Source organism: Acinonyx jubatus, chromosome E2 (assembly GCF_027475565.1).
Source record: "Acinonyx jubatus isolate Ajub_Pintada_27869175 chromosome E2, VMU_Ajub_asm_v1.0, whole genome shotgun sequence".
Taxonomy (NCBI): Eukaryota; Metazoa; Chordata; class Mammalia; order Carnivora; family Felidae; genus Acinonyx; species Acinonyx jubatus.
The window spans coordinates 49,107,968-49,128,194 of NC_069396.1; the positions used below are offsets into that span (position 1 = coordinate 49,107,968).

The window sequence follows — 20,227 nt, forward strand, 5'->3', positions numbered from 1 at the left end:
TGCTGACAGCTCAGAGCCTGCTTCAGATTCTGGGCCTCCCTCTCTCTTTGCCCCTCCCCTGCTTGCACTCTGTGTCTGTCTGTCTCTCTGTGTCTCAAAATTAAGCATTAAAATTTTTTTTTTCAATTAAAAAAAAGTCCTGTAGAGTGACAGAAAGTAGATCAGTAGTTGCTTGGGGACAGGTGTGGGACATGAAGAAGGGGAGAGAGGGAGAGATTACAAGCGGGCATGAGAATTGTGCACAACTTTTAAAGATTTCTTTTGCATTAGAGTGCTTCACAAATTAACCCCCCTTCCATATCTGGCAAGAAAAAGCCAAAACTGTTCAGGGCTGGGGAACAGTAAGTTTAGGGTGGAAATCCTGGAAGCCAGAAAGCCACAGAAGTAAGATTAATCTAAGTTTTTCCCAAATCCCTGGCTCACCATTAATGGCACAGGGTAAGATTTGTGAGTTTGATTCTCTGTTGACTCAGTGCTATTACTTAACCCAAACACAGTTTGAAGTGTCAAAGGTCACAACTCAAGGTCGGAAACACCACTGGAAATTTAGGGGAGAAAAACCAAAGGTAAGGGAGCCACAGAGGGTCCGTCCCTAACTAGGACTATAAACCCTACCCACATCTTTGGCAGATCTCTTGACTATGCAGACGTAGCAAAGACCCCAGGGCCTGGACTAAAAAAGCAGCAGCCAGAAGTCATGAGAGGCATTACAGCAAAACACCAAAAAATATTTAATCTGCCCAAAATATTACAGAAAACGACAGATGAGCAAAGAGAGAAGACCCAAAGTCACGATGATGAATGTAAACACACCCGTATTAATAACTACACTGTGTGTGAATGTACTACCCCAAAATCGGAAGGCAGATGTTGGCAGATCACATAAAAAGAAAAGATCCAACTATACACTGTCAACAAGAGACCTATTCTAAATATGCATCATTAAAAAAAATAAAAGACATACAAATATATCATGCAAAGCCTAAGAAAGATTGAGTGGCTAAACTAGTATCAGATAAAAAGAGACTCTACGAAATAGTATAATACACTCTACCTCCATCCACATCTAAGTGAAATAAATCAGAAAAAGACAACTACTGTATGACTGCCCTCACATGTGGAATTTTAAGAAGCACAATAGATGAGCAAAGGGGAAGGAAAAAAAAAGAGAGGGAAGCAAACTGTAAGAGACTCTCACCTCTAAAGAGCAAACTGAGGGTTGCTGCAGGGGAGGTGGGCAAAGGGATGCCTTAGATGGGTGATGGGTATGAAGGAGGGCACTTGTGATCAGCACTGGGTGTTGCATGTGTTGTATGTAAATGAGGATCCACTAAATTCTACACCTGAAATGAATATTACACTTGATGCTAATTAACTGGAATTTGAATACAAACTGGAAACAAAAAGAGAACACTATTAAAGACAGAGAGAGCCATAATAAAAGGGTCAATATGGCAAAATGATGTAAAAATTACAAATGCATATGTATCTAACAAAGGCTACAAAACACACGAAGCAAAATCAGAAACTGAGAGATGGACAAAACTACAGAGTTAGAAATTTTAACACACTTCTCTTAGTTGGTGAAACAATTCGACCATAAACAAAAAAATCAGTGAAACTCTGAACCCTTAAAATTAACCATTTTAACTAAAATGAAACTTATAGATCATCACTGCACCCAACTATAGAACACACATTTTTTCTCCAAATACACATGCAAAATCCATCAAAATAACTGTATCCAGGGGTTATGAAAAAAGTTTCAAAAGACTGGAATACTGAAGAGTATGTTCTCTGACCAGAGTGGAATTAAATTCAAAACCAGTGACAATAAAGCTGGAGGTATCACAATCCCACAAGATACACTACAAAGCTATAGTAATCAAAATAGTATGGTAGTGGCACAAAGACACATAGATCAATGGAACAGAAGAGAGAGCCCAGGAAGAAACCCCTGCTTATATGGTTAATTAATCTTTGACAAAGGAGGCAATAATATACAACGGGGGAAAGACAGTCTTTCTTTTATTTAAAGTTTATTTACTTTGAGAGAGAGATCTTGTGTGCACGTGCAAGAAGGGGAAGGGCAGAGAGAGAGAGAGAGAGAGAGAGAAAACTCACGACTGTGAGATCATGACCTCAGCCAAAATCAAGAGTCAGACACTTAACTGACTGAGCCACCCAGATGCCCCAAGACAGTCTCTTTAATAACTGGTGCTGGGAAAACTGGACCACTTTCTTATACTACACACAAAAATAAAGTCAAAATGGATTAAAGACCTAAGTGTGAGATCCTAAATCCTAAAAATCCTAGAAGAGAGCACAGGTAGTAATCTCTTCGACACTGGCCTTAGAAACATTTTTCTACATCTATCTCTTCAGGCAAAGAAAACAGAAGAACAAATAAACTACTGGAGTTACACTAAAATAAAAAGCTTTTGCACACCAAAGGAAACCATCAGTGAAATAAAAAGGCAACCTCCTTAATAAAAGAAGACATTTGCAAATGATATATCTGAGAAGAGATTAATATCCAAAACATATAAACAACTTACATATAACTTAACACCAAAAAAAACAAATAACCCAATTCAAAAGCCGGCAAAAGACCTGAACAGACATTTTTCCAAAGAAGACATATAAATGGCCAAGAGACATGAAAAGACACCCAACATCACTTACCATCAGGAAAATGCCAATCAAAACCAGAATGAGATATCACATCCTATCTGTCAGAATGGCTAGTATCAAAAAGATGAATAATAAGCATTGATGAGGATGTGGAGAAAAAGGAACCACTGCCTACTGCTGGTAGGAATGTAAATTGGTGCAGCCACTGTGGAAAACCGTATGAGGGTTCCTCAAAAAATCAAAAATAGAATTACCATATGGAGCGCCTGGGTGGCTCAGTCAGTTAAGCATCCAATTTCGGCTTGGGTCATGATCTCGCGGTTCATGGGGTCCAGCCCCACGTCGGGCTCTGTGCTGCCAGCTCGGAGCCTGGAGCCCGCTTCAGATTCTGTGTCTCCCTCTGTCTCTCTCTGCCCCTCCCCTGCTCTTGCTCTGTCTCTCTCTCTCAAAAATAAATCAACATGTAAAAAAATTAAAAAAAAAATAGAATTACCATATAATCTAGTAATTCCACTACTGGATATTTACCAAAAGAAAACAAAACACCAATTCAAAAAGATACACGCACCCCTATATTTACCGCAGCATCATTTACAACAGGCAAGACATGGAAACAGCCCAAGTGTCCATCAACAGGATGAAGAAGATGTGGTGTGTGTGTGTGTGTGTGTGTGTGTGTCCATACACGCACACGGACATACAAACACACGATGGAATAGTAGTCATAAAAAAGAGTGAGATCTTGCCATTTGCAACAACATGGATAGACCTAGGAGGTATTATGCTGAGTGAACTAAGTCAGAGAAATAACTCGATTTCACTTATAGGTGGAATCTAACAGTCAAAACATGCAAACAAAATGGAAACAGGCCCATAAATACAGGGAACTAGTGATTGCTGGAGGGGCGTGAGGGATGGGCAAAACAGGTGAAGGGGAGTGGGAAGTGTAGGATCCCGACTTCGGAATGGGTGACTTACAGGGATGAAAGGTACAGCAATGGCATAGTAACAGTGCTGTATGGTGACAGATGGCAGACATTGCATACGGTTGTCTACTCTCTATGCTGCACACCTGAAACAAATGTATCATCGTATGCCAACTAGATGTCAATAAAAAGACTAGATTGAAACCACAGTGAAGACATCCAGAAAAGTCCTAACAATACGAAAATTAAATACACTCTAAGCAACCCACACGTCAAACAGGAAATTGCATGGGAAATTAGAAAACACTTTGAAATAGTGATGAAGGAACATTATATCACCATTTCTGGCATGCAGTTAAATAGCACTCAGAGATACTTTTATAGCTTAAACGTTTACATTAGGAAACAAGAAAGGTCTAAAATCAAACACCTAAGGTTCCATCTCAAGAAGCCGTGAAAAGAGTAGGAAAGAAGAGTAAAAATCAAATAAATAGAAACAAACAATAAGGAAAACTCAGTATCAGTCATGAAAGATAGGATATTATTACAGATCTTAGAGGCATTAAAATAAGGGGATATATTCAACAACTTAGATAAGATGTAGTAATTCCCTGAAACATACAAATAACCAAATCTGTAGCAAGAAAAGCAAAAAATCTAAAGAGTTCAGGGATTTAATTCATAAAAACATTCTCACAATAAGACCAGACGACTTCACCAGTGGATTCCACTTGGCACTCAGGAAAGGAGTAATACCAGTCCTACACAAACCCTTCCAGAAAACAGAAGAGGAAGGTATACCTGAATGTCACTTGTGTAAGGCCAGTATTACCTCGACATCAAAACCAGACAAAGATATCAAGTCCCAAGAACGTTACAAATCAAAACCCCCCTAACAAAAGTACAAATATCCTTAATAAAGAACAAATCTTGTTTGTTTCTACAAACATAATAAAAAGAATAGTAGTACATCATGAATAGGTGGGGTTAATCCCAGCGTTAAAGACAAGACGACAGGCCCCGAATGGAGTTGCATATGCTAAGCCTCATGCCCCCAAACCAAGACTTAGTATAATTTTTGGCTCACCCAGAAATGCAATCTTAAACCAACCGGGAATCCCCTGATCTGCTCTAGTTAGGTAGCCTGCCATCCCCTAAAGGGAAAGTAACCTTGCAAATGACCAACCTGCTTTTGTGCCTCACAGAACTTCCTTGTCCGTGTTCCGTTCTGCCTGTAAGTCTTTTACTTTATATAGCTCCTGAGGGAGCTTTTCTATCTGCTCTCCTGAATGCTGCCTGATTCAGGAATCACTGAATAAAGCCAGTAAGATCTTTAAAATTTAGTCAGCCGAATTTTGGGTTTTAATAGGAGGAACGCAAGGTTGTTTTAACATGTGAAATCGCCAATGCATTTTATCGTATTTACAACATACAAGAGAAAATGTAATGATCACCTCAGTATTTTACGAAAGATGTATATGCGTATACTATTACCCATTCATGATAAAAACTCTGAAACTCAGAAGGGAACTCAACCGAAAAAGAAAACCTACAGCTGACGACGCCATTATCAGTGCTGAAAGACTGACGCTGTTCACCTGCCTTGAGGCAAGCAAGCAAACAAAAAAAAACCAAAGGCATTCAGATCGGAAAGAAGAATATACATTTGTACATCATGATCTTCTACATAGAAAATCTTTAGGAATGTGCAATAATGCCTCTAGAATATACCAATATGGGAAGACTGCAGGCTACAAGGTTGATGTCAAAAATTAACTGTATTCCTAGGAGATAGAAGCAAACAACTGAGAAATGAAGTATATAGTGTCAAAAAAAATAAAACACTTCTGAAAAATTAAAGATATATATAAAACCTATCCACTGAATGCTATAAAATGTGATATTGTGATTTATAATAAATACATATTTTGGTCTTCAGTTCCTGGCCCGCAGATCCCCAAATCCTTGGAATTTCCTAAGAGAAAAGAACAATGGGAGCATCTTTGTTATAATATTTGGTCTCTTTTCCTAAGCTCCTGAAATCCTTCCATTTCCATAAAGGTGAAATGGGTGTCCTATACTTCCTAACAAACCTCTTTCAACCACATCTGAGTTTAGGTTAATGAGGTGACTTTTGGAAATCCTCTAAGGATGGGAGGCTGGTTGCCATGAAAGCCAGCCTTGATTACAGGGTTGGAATTTTTAGTCCCACCTCCTGACCTCTGGGGGAAGGGAGAGGGCCAGAAAGCTGAACCAATCACTAACAGCCAATGACCTAATCGATCACGCCTAACTAACGAGGCCTCCATAAAAACCCAAAAGGAGGGGGTTTGGGGAACTTTCAGGTAGGTGGACATGTGGAGATGCAGGGAGAGTGGTGAGCCCAGAGAGTGCCTGGAAGTTTCACACCCCTCCCCACATATTTTGCCCTACGCGTCCCTTCCATGTGGCTGTTTAGTTATATCCCCTTGTAATAAACTGATAATCTAGTAAGTAAACGGTATCTCTGAGTTCTGTGAGCCACTAAAGCAAATTAATTGAACCCAAGGTTGGGGTTGAGGGAACCTCTGAAGCACAGTTAACAACCTGGCCTTATCACTGGCCTCTGAAAGGGGGTGAAGGGTGAGGGGTAGGGATCTTATAGAACTGAGCCCTTAACCTGTAGGATCTGACGCTGTATCCAGACAGATGGTGTCAGAATTGAGTTGAAATGTACACACCCAGCTGGAATCTTGACTAATTGCTTAGTATGGCAATAACCTCCACTTATTAGAACCGGTATCAGAATTATAGAATTGAGGTGTGTCCCTACAAAAAAAGAAAAAAAAAGTCAACTAAACACACACACAAAATGTAATAATGAAGGAAAAGAGGACCAAAAAAGCTTTATGATATACCTGAAACAAATATAAAAACAAATAAAATGGCAAAAGTCTTTCCCTATCAATAATTACTTTAAATGTAAATGGATTAAACTCCCCAATCAAAAGGCATAAACTGGAGGAATGGATTAAACAAAACAGAACAAAACATGATCCAGCTATAAGCTGTCTACAAGAGACTTTATATCTAAGACCACGCATAGCTTGAAAGTGACATGACAGGGGTGCCTGGGTGGCTTGGTCGGCTGAGCGTCCAACTTTGGCTCCCATCACGATCTCATAGTTCATGAGTTTGAGCCTCGCATCGGGCTTGCTGCTGTCAGCGCAGAGCCCGCTATGGATCCTCTGCTCCCCCAACCATGCCTTTCCCCCACTCACACCCTCTCTCTCTCAAAAATAAATAAACATTAAAAAAGAAGAAGAAGAAAAACAGAAAGTGACAGGACAGAAAGATATCCCATGCAAAAGAGAGCTGGATAGCTATAACTGATGTCAGACAAAAAAGAGTTTTAAGTCCAAAACTTATAAGAAACAATCTGTACTGATAAAAGAGTCAATGCACCAAGAAGATATAAAAATTACAAATGGATATATACTAAACATCAAAATACCAAATATATGAGGCAAATATAGACGAATTGAAGGGATAAATAGCTATCGATAGTAACAGAAGGAACATTCAATATCCTGCTTTCAGTAATGGATAGAACTAGACAAAAGATCAAGGAAATAGAGAACTTAACACTACAAGCCAACTGGACCTAACATACACAGGAAATGCCACCCAACAACAGCATAATATACATTTTTCTCAAGTCGTTCTCCAGGGCAGACCATATGTGAAGCCATAAAACAAGTCTTTAACAAATTTTTTTTAAAAGATTGAATGAAATCATACAACAAATTTTTCTAATCGCAATGGACTGAAGCTAGAAATCAAAAGCAGGAAATCTTGGAAAATTGACGAATATGTGGAACTCAAAACATACTTATCAATAACCAATGAATCAATGAAAAACAATCACAAATAAAATTAGAAAATATCTGGAGACAAATGAAAATGAAAATCCAGGGTACCAAAACTTAGGGGAAGCAGTGAAAGCATTGCAAAGAAGAAAATTTTTATCTGTAAATACGTGCATCAAAAAAGAGATCCAACAATTCCACTTCTAGATATATATCCAAAGGAAACAAAATCATGGTTCAAAAGAGATATTTACACCCCCACGTTCACTGCATTATTTACAATAGCTGAGACATGGAAATCACCCAAGTGTTCGTAACTAATGAACAGATAATGAAAATGTCACTCACACACACACACACACACACACACACACACACACACACACGCAGGAATATGATTCAGCCATAAAAAAGAAGAAAATGTGTAACAACATGGATGGACTCTGCGGGCATTATGCTAAGTGGAATAAGTCAGACACAGAACGACAAATACCCTATGATCTCACTTATGTGTGGAATCTAAAAATATCAAATTTACAGAAACAGAGATCAGATTTATGGTAGTAAGAGTTGGGGGTGGGGTGCGTGATGGAAATTGGGAAGAAAGATGTAAAATCATTTATGTTCACAGATAATATGATCTTATATGTAGAAAGCCTGAAAGATTCCACATAAGAATTGTTAAAATAAATGAATTCAGCAGGATACAAAGCCACACACAAAAACCAGTTGCATTTCTACATACAAAGAGTGAACAATCAGAAAAGGAAATCGAGAAAAACAAATCAAAGCCACAATGAGATACCACCTCACACCTGTCAGAATGGCTAACATTAACAACACAGGCAACAACAGATGTTGGTGAGGATGCGGAGAAAGAAGATCTCTTTTGCACTGATGGTGGGAATGCAAGCTGGTGCAGCCACTCTGGAAAATAGTATGGAGGTTCCTCAAAAGATTAAAAATACAACGACCCTATGACCCAGCAACTGCACTACCAGGTATTTACCCAAGGGATACAGGTACGCTGTTTCAAAGGGGCACATGCACCCCAACGTTTATAGCAGCACTATCGACAGTAGCCAAAGTATGGAAAGAGCCCAAATGTCCATCGATGGATGAATGGATAAAGAAGATGTAGTATGTGTATACATGTGTGTATGTATATATAACATATATAATATAATATAATATATATATGTATACATACCATATGTATATATGAAGTATTACTTAACAATCAAAAAGAATGAAATTTTGCCATGTGCCACTACGTGGATCGAACTAGAGGGTATTATGCTAAGTGAAATTAGTCAGAGAAAGACAAAAATCATATGACTTCACTCATATGAGGACTTTAAGAGACAAAACAGATGAACAGAAGGGAAGGGAAACAAAAATAATATAAAAACAGGGAGGGGGACAAAACAGAAGAGACTCATAAATGTGGAGAACAAACTGAGGGTTGCTGGAGGGGCTGTGGGTGGGAGGATGGGCTAAATGGGCAAGGGGCATTAAGAAAGACACTTGTTGGGACGAACACTGGGTGTTACATGTAGGGGATGAATGCCTGGATTCTACTCCTGAAATCCTATGCTGACTAACCTGGATGTAAATTAAAAAAAAAAAAAAATCCATATACAATAGCACCAAAAAGAATAAAACTTGGGAATTAACTGAACCAAGGAGGTGAAAGACATGCACACTGAAAAGTACAAAACATTGATAAATTAAAAACATTAAAAAAATGGAATGACAGCCCATGTTCCTGAATTGGAAGGTTTACTATTGTTAAGATATCAGTGCTACGTGGTCAAAGGACCTACAGGTTCAATGCAATCTCTATCAAAATCCCAACAATACAGAAACAAAAACCCATCCTAAATTCACATGGAATCTCAAGGGACCCTGAGTGGCCAAAACAACCTTTAAAAAACAAAAAAAGTTGGAGGTAATCAATTCCTGATTTCAAAACTTACTATAAAGCTGCTGTAGTCAAAAAAGTGTGGTACTGGCATAAAGACATACAGACCGAGGGAATAGTCTAGAAGGCCCCAAAATGAACCATTGCATACACAGTCAAGTGGTTTCTGACAAGGGTGCCAAGACCATTGAATGCGAAAAGGACAGTCTTTTCAATAAATGGTGCTGGAAACATTAGCTATTTACACGCAAAAGCATGAAGTCAGATCTTTCCTTACACCATATTCACAAATTACCTCAAAATGCATCAAAAAGCAAAACATAGGAGCAAAAACTATAAAACTCCTAGGAGAAAGAATACGCCAAAAGCTTTGTGATACTGGATTTGACAATGATTTCTTGGCTAGGACACCAAAGGCACAGGGAAGAAAACACACAGACAAATTTGAAAATTTCATGGAAATTAAAAACTCTTGTGCATCAGAAGACACTGTCAATAGAGTAAAAAGGCCACACGCAAAATGAGAAAATACTTGGGGCGCCTGGGTGGCGCAGTCGGTTAAGCGTCCGACTTCAGCCAGGTCACGATCTCGCGGTCCGGGAGTTCGAGCCCCGTGTCAGGCTCTGGGCTGATGGCTCAGAGCCTGGAGCCTGTTTCCGATTCTGTGTCTCCCTCTCTCTCTCTGCCCCTCCCCCGTTCATGCTCTGTCTCTCTCTGTCCCAAAAATAAATAAACGTTGAAAAAAAAAAATTAAAAAAAAAAATGAGAAAATACTTGCAAACCATATATCTGAAACAGGATTGGTATTCAGAACACAGAGAACTCCTAAAACTCAAAGGAAAACAAACAATTGGACTCACAAATGGACAAAAGACTTGCACAGCTATTTCTCCAAAGAAGAAACACAAATGGCTAATAAGCACATGAAAAGATGATCAATATCACTAATTATCAGAAAACTGCAAATCAAAACGAGGTACCGCTTTGCACCCATTAGGGTGGCTATTAAGCGTAAAAAAAAAAAAAAAAACAACCCACAGAACACAAGTGTTGGTGAGGATGAAGAAAACTGGAACCCTTGTGTACTGCTGGTGGGAACATAAAATAGTGCAGCTATCGTGGAAAACGGTATGGCAGTTCCTCAAACATTAAAAACAGAATTACCAGGGGCACCTGGGTGGCTTAGTCGGGTAAGCATCTGACTCTTGATTCAGCACAGGTCATGATCTCATGGTCGTGAGATAGAGCCTCCCTGGGGCTTCGTGCTGGGCATGGAACCTGCTTAAGATTCTCTCTCTCCCCCTCTCTGTCGCTCTGCCCTCCCCAACTTGCTTGCAGTCTCTCTCTCTCTCTCTCCCCCTCCCTTCCTCTCCCAAGGAAAAAAAAAATAGAATTGCTAACACGATCCAACACTTTTGTTCTGGGTAGACACACAAAAAATGGAAAGCAAGGACTTGAACAGATATTTGTACGCCCATGTTCACAGCAGCATTTTTCACCATAACCAAATGGTACAAGCCCAAATGTCCATCAACGGATGACGAAAATGTGATAGGTGCACACGACGCGACGTTACTCAGCCGTAAAAAAGAAGGAAATTCTGACATGCGTTACAACACAATCAACCTTGAAGACGTTATGCTAAGTGAAATAAACCAGGTGCAAATGGCAAATGTCGCATGACTCCACTTCCATGAGGTACGTGAAATAGTCAAATCCACAGAGACGGAAAGGAGAACAGTGGTCGCCAGGAAGTGGGGTAAGAGAAGAACAGGGGGCGCTGTTTACGGTGCAGGGTTCCAGTGTGGGATGATGGAAACGTTCCGGAGATGGACAGCACGGAGGGTTGTGCAACAGTGTGGATGTAGCTAAGGCCCACTTAAAGATGGTTGAAATAAAGGGTATTGTGTGTGTTTTACCACAATGTAAAAATCCCAGATGCTAATAAGTCTGGTGGTATAGTGCTTACGCGCAAATGAAGGCAAGTCAGGGACACGGCGAGTGCCGGGAGATGGCATTTTAAGTGGTGGTCGGATAAGGCCTTGGATAGAAGGACTTCGGATAGACAGGAGCGAGAGAGAAAGCAAGAGCGGTCAGACGTGTACCGGCTGGCAGCATTCCGGCCGGAGGAGAGAACGGGAAAGGTCCCAATGCAGAAGCACCTGAGTGCCGTGAGGCTGGCAGACAGAGGGAGGGGGACGTGACGGGAAAAAAACGCAGAGTGGTGAGGCTGGGGGAACGAGCCCATAGCACAGGACCTTCCAGGCCCCTGGAGCACGCTGGGTTTTATTCTGTAAAAGGAGAAGCCCGGGGAGGGACTGAAGCAGGTGTGACGCAGCGGGACTGAGGTTTTCAAGGGGCCTCTCTGGCTGCTGCACGGAGATTAGCCAGGACGCAGGCAGATCGAGGGGACCGTCCCCTGCCAGGACCCGAGCCGCGCCATTCTCACCCGAGTGCCCACCCCTTTGGGTGTGGATCTCCTTCATGCAAAGCTTTTCCTCTCTCTCCAACTGGGATATCACATCTGGTTTGGAGGATGAGTGCCCTGTGGAAAGAGAAGACGCGAGTGAAAACCCGAAGGGCGCGAGTACTGAAAACCGTGGGTTCCCATCCCATGACGTGAGGCTCTGCCCCTCCCCGCAGCAGTGGTTACCAAACACTTTTCCGTCACGACCCGCGGTGAGCAGTACGCTTGGCATCATTAGAAATCTATTCTTACCACACAAATTACTGAAATAAATGACCAAACGAACGGTTTCTAACCACTGTCTGTCTTCCTCACATCCTTCCCCGTCTGACACCCCTCAATGTAAACAGCTGAACTTAACGCGTCAAGGTGAACCCCCGCTAAGGAGCTCTGTCCTGTAAGTATTCTAGATTAGAAGATAGTCGGTGCCATTTACGAACGTCCTGACCCACCAGTGGCTCATGATCTACAAGTTTAAAAAAGATGCCTGACATATGGAGCCAGGCGAAGACAAGCTTAACTGTTCATTTACACGAGACAATGTCTGTCTCGGAACAAAGACTAGAAACATCTTGTCTCCATGTTCTAAAGGGACTGGGAAACCCTGGTCTCTGAGGAGCCCTGAAGCCTTAAACTAGTGGGCGGAGGCCAGGGATGTCATCAACATCCCAATAGGCACAGGACGGCCCTCACAACAAAGAAGTATCTGCCCCCGATGCCAACAGGGCCAAGGTGAAGAAACCCTGCTCGAGGGGATGAGTGACAGAAAGGTCTTGCGCTCACCCACAGAGACCAGGTTCCAGAAGTTCTCCAGCATCACTTCTCGGTACAGCTTCCTCTGGGCGGGGTCCAGCAGCCCCAGCTCCTCCTCCGTGAAGACCACAGCCACGTCCTTGAACGTCACCGCCTCCTACAACACCAAGCACACGTAACCTCGAGCTCGCACCCCATGGCCACTGGGAGCGGGGCAGCACGGAGAAGGTGGAGATACGGGGGAAGCCGTTCCTGATTCTGAGGGAACCGAGCAACTCTTCTCATAGTTTCTCCTCTTCCCCTTCCACAGTCTTACCCAACACGCTAGGGCCGTGCAGGGGAGGGGAAGGAGAGGGAAGAAGGAGAAAAATACCTTGTATACAGGTAGTATCGTGCCCTTTATACGGTTTTTATACAGATCTCAGCCAACTGTCCTGTTACTTCCCTAGGATAAGTTCCAGGAAGTGGCATTTGCACTCTTGAAAAATATGCACCTTGATTTTGTTAATATAATGGCCATTTTCCCCATTAACTCTTCCTGTAAAAGATTACAAGTATTCTGGATTCTCTACACTCTGGCCCAAACTGGGGGCACCTGGCTGCCTCCGTTGGTAGAGCTTTGGGACTTTTGATCTCAGGGCTGTGAGTTTGAGCCCCACATATGGTGTAGAGATTATTTAAAAATAAAATCTTCAAAACGAAACGAGAACATAGTCTTTTCGACACAGTGTGGCAACTACGCTCAAATAATAATAAAAGATCATCTTTCCATTTTTTTTCACATATTACCTGTTCATTTCCTTTGTTCATAATCCTACCAGAGTAGCTTATGCATCAGTAAAATTCCTACTGAGAATATCAAGCCTTTTTTCTAGCATGTATAAATTCTTAGCCACCACCCCCCCCCAACTCCTGTTTCCTATTTGTGTCATAACTCATTCTGCATGGAAATAAAAACTCTAGCTGGAGTTCTGAGCACCTGTGTACTAAACAACGACTTGACATGTCTGACACAGAAGAGACAGGCACTAAGAAAAGGAATCAGGTGACGACAATGTTATGTTTGGAGACCCCCATCCACCAGATCTGCCAGCACACATGTAGCCTGGCCTGAGGTCCCCGAACAGAGAAGTCTCTTTTCTTCTGGGTCTTTCCATTTACCCTAATCGGACACCTGAAACTCCCGACTTAGGCAATGGGAACTTTAGGGTCAGCTGGGAACCGAGTGGATTTCAGGAGGTATCTGAAGGTTCACAAACCTGTTTCTTCATGTGAAAACGCAGAGAAGACCAGGTATATCCTCACACAGCTGTTCCACAGAGTAAATGCCTGGCAAATCCCTAGTGCTCAAGATTTTTAAAAATAAATTTGTGCTGGGGCGCCTGGGTGGCTCAGTCAGTTAAGCGTCTGACTTCGGCTCAGGTCATTATCTCACAGCTTGTGGGTTCGAGCTCACATCAGGCTCTGTGCTGACAGCTGGGAGCCTGGAGCCTGCTTCGGATTCTGTGTCTCCCTCTCTCTCTGCCCCTCCCTGCTCAAACTCTGTCTCTCTCTCTCTCAAAAAATAAACATGAAAAAAAAATTTTTTTTAAAAATGTGCTTCTTCAAAACATACTAACGCATCAACGAATAAAACAAATATTTAACTATATAATACACACATGATTTAACTTAGAATTAAAAAAAGGAACCTAGCTTTTAAGAAGTATTTAAATTTATTTACTTATTCATTTTTAAGTAACCTGTACACCCAATGTGGGGCTTGAACTCACAACCCCAAGATCAAGAGTCACACGCTCTACCCTGAGCCAGCCAGGCGCTCTCAGAATCTAGCTCTTGCTGTTTGAAAACTAAAATTATTTTCTGAGTTCAGTCTCTGGCAGACTCCGCTGCACCAAGCCATACTGCAGACATTCTTATCACAATGAATGAGGCACCACATGTGAGAAAACAATCGAGTCCCCAGAACTTTCAAGAGAAATAAAAAATGACTGACTTCTCAGAATTTCTGTATGGGGTGAAAGGTTATATGTAAGCAAATTGTTATTGTAAACATCTCAAAAATGGTAAAATCCATGTGGGTTTTATATGGAGAATGGGGTAAAACAGCAGGTAAATTACAGAAAATAATGTGACCCTTTACACTGTAGGTAATTATCAAGTTGCATTTTAAAAACCCAAAATGGGGGCCACCTGGGTGGCTCAGTGGGTTGAGACTCTTGATCTCAGCTCAGGTTATTATCTCACTGTTCGTGGGACTGAGCCCTGTGTCGGGCTCTGCGCTGACAGCTCAGACCCTGCTTGGGGTTCTCTCTCCTTCTCTCTCCCTGCCCCTCTCCTGCTCACTCACACTCTTTCTCTTTCTCTCTCAAGATAACGAAATACACATTAAAAGAAATAAAATATTAAAAATCCAAAATGCTACTTAAACTGTGATTACAAGTCCAGACACGTAAACACAAATGGGAAAGAATACGGCACAATTAAAACTGTTCATTTGTAAACATGTTTAGAACGTGCAAGTTTTTTTTTTTTAAGTTTTTTAAATATCAATTTTCACGCTGTTATTTGGCAATAAACAAAAAACAAGAGGCTGGTACACAACAATTATTCAAGTGCCTAGGGTTCTTCCCAAGTAGGGGGTTAATGCGTCCACACTTTGTGAAACGAGAGGTCATTTTAAGGAACAGAAAGGCAAAACCAACTTACCTGGAATTTGGTCATTTTTTTCTCCTTTTCCTTTTGGGGAAGGGCAGAGTTCTGGGAAGGCAAAGCTGTGGATGGGAAAGCCGTCGTGAGAGAGCCGTCAGTCCACGTGGCACTTGTGGGAACCCCAAGAGGTGCCCCTGCAGACCAGGGGCTGGATTCCAGCTTCCTCTCGGTTCCCCCAGACGGCTGCCTGAGCTCAGGAACAGTCCCTCACCTAAGTGCTTCTGGTAGCTTCCAGAGTATTCCTGAGCCTGGGTCTCAGAGGAAATGAGAAGCAGGCAGGCAGTATAACTTAACGGGGCCAAGGTGCATGGGTTCAAGCTCTGCATTTCTACTTACTACTTTCTACTCACCACCAGTGTAAACCTTGAGCAAATTATTAATCTTTCTGTGCCTCAATCCAGTCACCTGTAAATGGGTATAATAATAATGCGGGTATTCCCTATTCCCTAAGGTGTCAGACAGGCAGATGCTTTTATGCTTCCCAAAACTTCCCTTGCAAATGTGCTTTCTAGAAAATAAATCTTTTCAGAAACCCACTAATTCAGAGATGAAGGCTCCAGGTGGCGAGTCACCGATACCCTAGGAAAGTCTAATTATTATTATTATTTTTTAACGTTTAATTTAGTTTTGAGAGAGGCACACACAGAGAATCCGAAGCAGACTCCAGGCTCTGGGCTGCCAGCACGGAGCCTGACTCGGGGCTCGAACTCACCAAGCCCAAGTTGCAGGCTCAACCGACTGAGCCACCCAGGAGCCCCTAGGAAAGTCTAATTCCGACTGGTTGCCCACAGATAATCTGTTCTGCTGCTAACGAAAAACTGCCATGATTTCCCCCCAATGACACCATTTTAATAGGTGTAATTACTTGAGCATGTTATTAAGCTCAACAAAGTTTCCTCTCCCGTGTGCATGAAGGCAATGACTGATTGAAACCGCAGACTAAGAAATCCTGCTGCATCTTAAATGAACAACACGCAGCTATTACACGTTCTCAACACTTAAGGACTCAGTGCACCGCAGGCACTCTGCGAAGCCGTGCGCAGGACTGTTTCTCTGGGATCAGCCACAAAGAACTTTCCCCGGGATCCAGCTGAAGATAACTCTCCTTCCTAATCAAGGGTCTGGGAAGAGTCCAGGAATCCCGGAACGGCCCCACAGCAGAGATCGGTGAAGGGCCAGTGGAGCTGCAGCCGGGGCTCCGACCCCACGCCCCCAATGCCAGCCTCTCAGGAGCTTCTAAATAAACAGGGGGCCCGATATTATGACAGCATTCCCGGCACCACCCAACATTTTACTAGGCACTAGGCACTGGTTTTAAGCGTTTCGTATATAATCTCATCTAATTCTTGGAAGAACACTACTGGGCAGGCACTAACCCTTTTCAGCCAGGGGGAAACGGAGGCAGGGAAATGCTAATCACTGGCCCAGTGTGTCACCTCGAGGCACACGCACAGCTGGCCGTAGTGGTGAGGGAGGAGAGCTCTGGGCGCGGAGAGCGCGGGAGACCTTCAAACTCCGCACGCCACGCGCGCCCGCCCCCACGCGGAGGCTTCGTCGCCGCTGCCTCCGTCCCCGCCCTCCGCCGCGACTCCCATGCCCCATGAGCGAGGACCCGGCGGCTGCTGGCCTCACGCCGAGGCCGAGAAGGCTCGGAGGGACCGCAGGGGCGCGGGGTTAACTCACCTCCCTGCCAACAATCTCGGCCCCGACCTCGCCTTCCTGGAGCGGAAGTGTCCCCGACTGTACCCCGCTCCTGGACTACACTTCCCAGAATGCCCAAACGGAAGCGCCTCCGATTTCACGCAACTCCTGGACTACATTTCCCAGGATGCAGCTTGCGGGACCGCGCTTCCAACAGCTGACTCTTGTTTGGGTGTAAAGCGGCTTCAGGTTGGGTTACCTCGCTGGTGCTGTAAGTGTCAGGTTTCTTTTTGTTTTATTCATTTCTTAGAGCGCCTGAGAAAATTGCGAGTTGAAAAAAATTCGGTCGTATTGAAGAAAAACGGACCAAAATTTTTAGGGGAAGGCTGGATCTCAAACTTGTATCAAATGCCGGCTCCCCGATATCTCCAATACCACCGTCGGGTAATACACGGAGTTTATTGCTAATCGCAGGGACGGAGAACACCACCGCGATGGACACGGCACCTTGACACGGACACGAAGTCAGGGTTGAATTTACTGAGAATTGCAAGTTCGGTTGCAGGCGGGTCTTTCAGTGCGATGGACTTGGATTAGACTCGCGTAGGCCAGGATTGGGGAGAACAGCAAGGGTTTTTAGGTGCCAACGGTTGCTTTCTTTTGCAGAGATTGAAGAATTGATGGACCTTGTGGAAGTTCCTTTGTTGAACAATCAAGCACTTTGCTAGCACAGGAATCCCCTGGAGTAGTAAACGTGTGCTAATGACGACTGAACAGTTATGTTAACGTAGATGGTAGACGGTGGTAAAGGAGGTAGGTAGATAGGAAATTTCAGTCTTCGGTGACCATAGCTGTTCCACGCTGTGTCTCGTGCGGAGGGGAAGGAACAGAGGTAAAGGGAGTGTGTTTGACTCCTCTGCCTCCTTTATTCCACAAGGCACCTAAGGGCTCTTGACACCGTTTTGTGGCATGATCTATTCATTACAATATGCTAAGAATATACAAAAAGTAGATACAAATGTTGATTATGCCTAAAAGAGAAATATCTTGAACTTCATTTAAAAAAAAAATGAGTTGTGTTTAAAAAAAAAAGCCAAGTAAATTAAAAAATCTAATTGGCTTTATGTAACCATTCATGAATTGAGCAGCATCCCTTCTAGTAAATGGAAAGAAGCTCCTGGGAGCTTTCCAAAGTAAACAAGACCTTTCATTCCTCACCTGAGATAAAGAGCCCAAGACCCCATCCAGTTTATACTGGCTCTCAGAGCATGCCCATAGCCCCTTCTCCTTGTCCGACAGTTACCTCTGCTTCATTATCCTATTGAAGTCTCCACCCGAAGAGAAGCACAAGAGTTCATTAACGTAACATAGGATGCATGTGTAGGCATGTTTTCTAAGCTCCTATGCACGACCTTATGCCCACCTTTGCATAAAATGACAAAGCTCCTCCTACTGAATATTCATCCTAAACCCCAAAAAGAAACCTCTCACCGCTGCAAGGGGAGTCACAGCTTTGGAAGTTATTCCCTGTGATCTCCTTATTTGCTGCAAATAAAATTTCCTTTGTGTGACAGCTCCACTTGGTGTTGTCTCTATCTGTAACTCACCAAGGAGCAAACTCACATTAGTTTGGTGGCAGAACCAAACTAAAATGGAGTCTCTTAGGTCAGGGACAAAATGGAGATGGTTAATGCAGGTGCAAAAAGGAAACTTAACCTAACCTTACAGGAATTTACAGCTCATCTCAGAAATCAGTGGAGGACACCAGTCAATCCCCAAATGCCAAGTCTGTTCACGGCTATGTCTGGACTTCCTTTCCTTGACTCAGCTACCCTGATCCACATAAGAAAGAAGACCACTGGGCAACCAATCAACTAAAAAAGACAAATGACTTCCATATTTGTCCCATAAATACCCCTTAGCCTGTGAACAACTCAAACTCTTGTTTCTGTAGCTTTGAGATTCCTGGTTTGCAGGTCAAAAGCCTTGCCGTAAACTCATCCTGCTTTGTTTCATTCAGTATGCAGAAATTGCCTTTTGACATACCCAATCCCTATTCAGATTTTCCAATTACCTCCCAAATCTTTCATAACTGGTTTGTTCAAGTCAGCATCCAGAGTTGTTCATTCCGTTTATCTACTCAGGTGCATTTATCCTTGAATACAGCCCTTTCAGTTTACCTTTTCAGATCTTTGACCTGTGGAGGAATTGGGTCAGTTGTCATGATGTCCCAGTTAACTGGATCCAAATAATTGGATCTCTCCAATTATTTTTTGTGTCATTAAATAATTTGTTCTTCTATGTATCTCCTTTAAAGTTTATTTTTAAAGTTTATTTATTTGTTTATTTTTAGTAATCTCTACACCCAACATGGGGCTTGAACTCATGACCCCAAGATCAAGAGTTTCATGCTCTTCCAATTGAGCCAGCCAGATGCCCCTATTTTTTAAAGTTTTAATTTTAATCCCAATTATTTAGCATTCAGTGTTATATTAGCTCAGGTGTATAGTATAGTGATTCAATTCCTAAAAGTTTAAATCTAAAGTCCTGATAGATTTGAGTTTATCTCTCTGGACAAAAAGACCATGGAGGATAGTGAAAATATCTGAACACCAACTGAAGCCAATTCAAATCCTGGGCAATGCACCTCTGAATAGGAAAATAGATAACATTAAATATGTGAAAAATGGTGATTTTAAAGAAAAGAACCATTTTAAGATCAAAAGATTCTTCCCCAAAATAAAAACATTTGGTAACATTTGTTTTGCTGTTTTATATATTAAGCAGGATCAACCTGATAATAGGAAAGATAAAAATGACTGACAAAAAAATATAACAGAGGCTTCCACTTTGAGTAATGGCAAAATAGGTAACTCCCATTAATCTCACACACACACACACACACACACACAGTCTGTTGATAAGCACCAGTAAGCTAACAGTGTGTACAGAATTTCAGGAGAATCAGTTCTGAAATTCAGGAGAACTTGGAGCCCCTTTTCCTCTGAGGGGCACTGGCCAGTTCTGAAAATGGTAAGGCTGAGAAGCAAGGCACTCATCTCTGACACTGTGATGACTCCAGGGTTATAAAAGTTGGAGTCCACGGCCTGCCAAGAGTGGATAACTGATAAAACTCCTATATTTTGTGTTGGATACCAGGAACCACTGAACCCTGGAGGTAAGAGTGAATAGCATACAGATCTGCCCTGGTAGGGGTCTGCAGCCCAAGTCCAAATCAGCTGTAACCTTAAAACTATGTAAAAGGAATCCTGAATTGCTAATACCTTCGGGTACCTGAGGGTCAAGTGAATATCCTCTTTGG

At 42.4% G+C, this 20,227-nt stretch overlaps 1 protein-coding gene across 2 annotated transcripts in view; it reads right to left on the reverse strand.

Moving 5' to 3' along the window:
* ZNF235 (zinc finger protein 235) overlaps positions 1-17,012 on the reverse strand; it is a 38,838-nt gene extending 21,826 nt beyond the window's left edge. Inside the window, exons 1-4 of one of the 2 annotated variants that reach the window (XM_027037732.2) lie at positions 16,948-17,012; positions 15,262-15,326; positions 12,583-12,709; positions 11,782-11,877 (exon numbers count right to left, since the gene is read on the reverse strand). In XM_027037732.2, coding sequence (XP_026893533.1) covers positions 11,782-11,877; positions 12,583-12,709; positions 15,262-15,276 — 238 coding nt within the window. In that variant the 5' untranslated portion in view covers positions 15,277-15,326; positions 16,948-17,012. The remainder of the gene's footprint in view (positions 1-11,781; positions 11,878-12,582; positions 12,710-15,261; positions 15,327-16,947) is intronic. The other variant, XM_053209889.1, reaches the window with a different exon arrangement.
* Between the last annotated feature and the right edge of the window lie 3,215 nt (positions 17,013-20,227).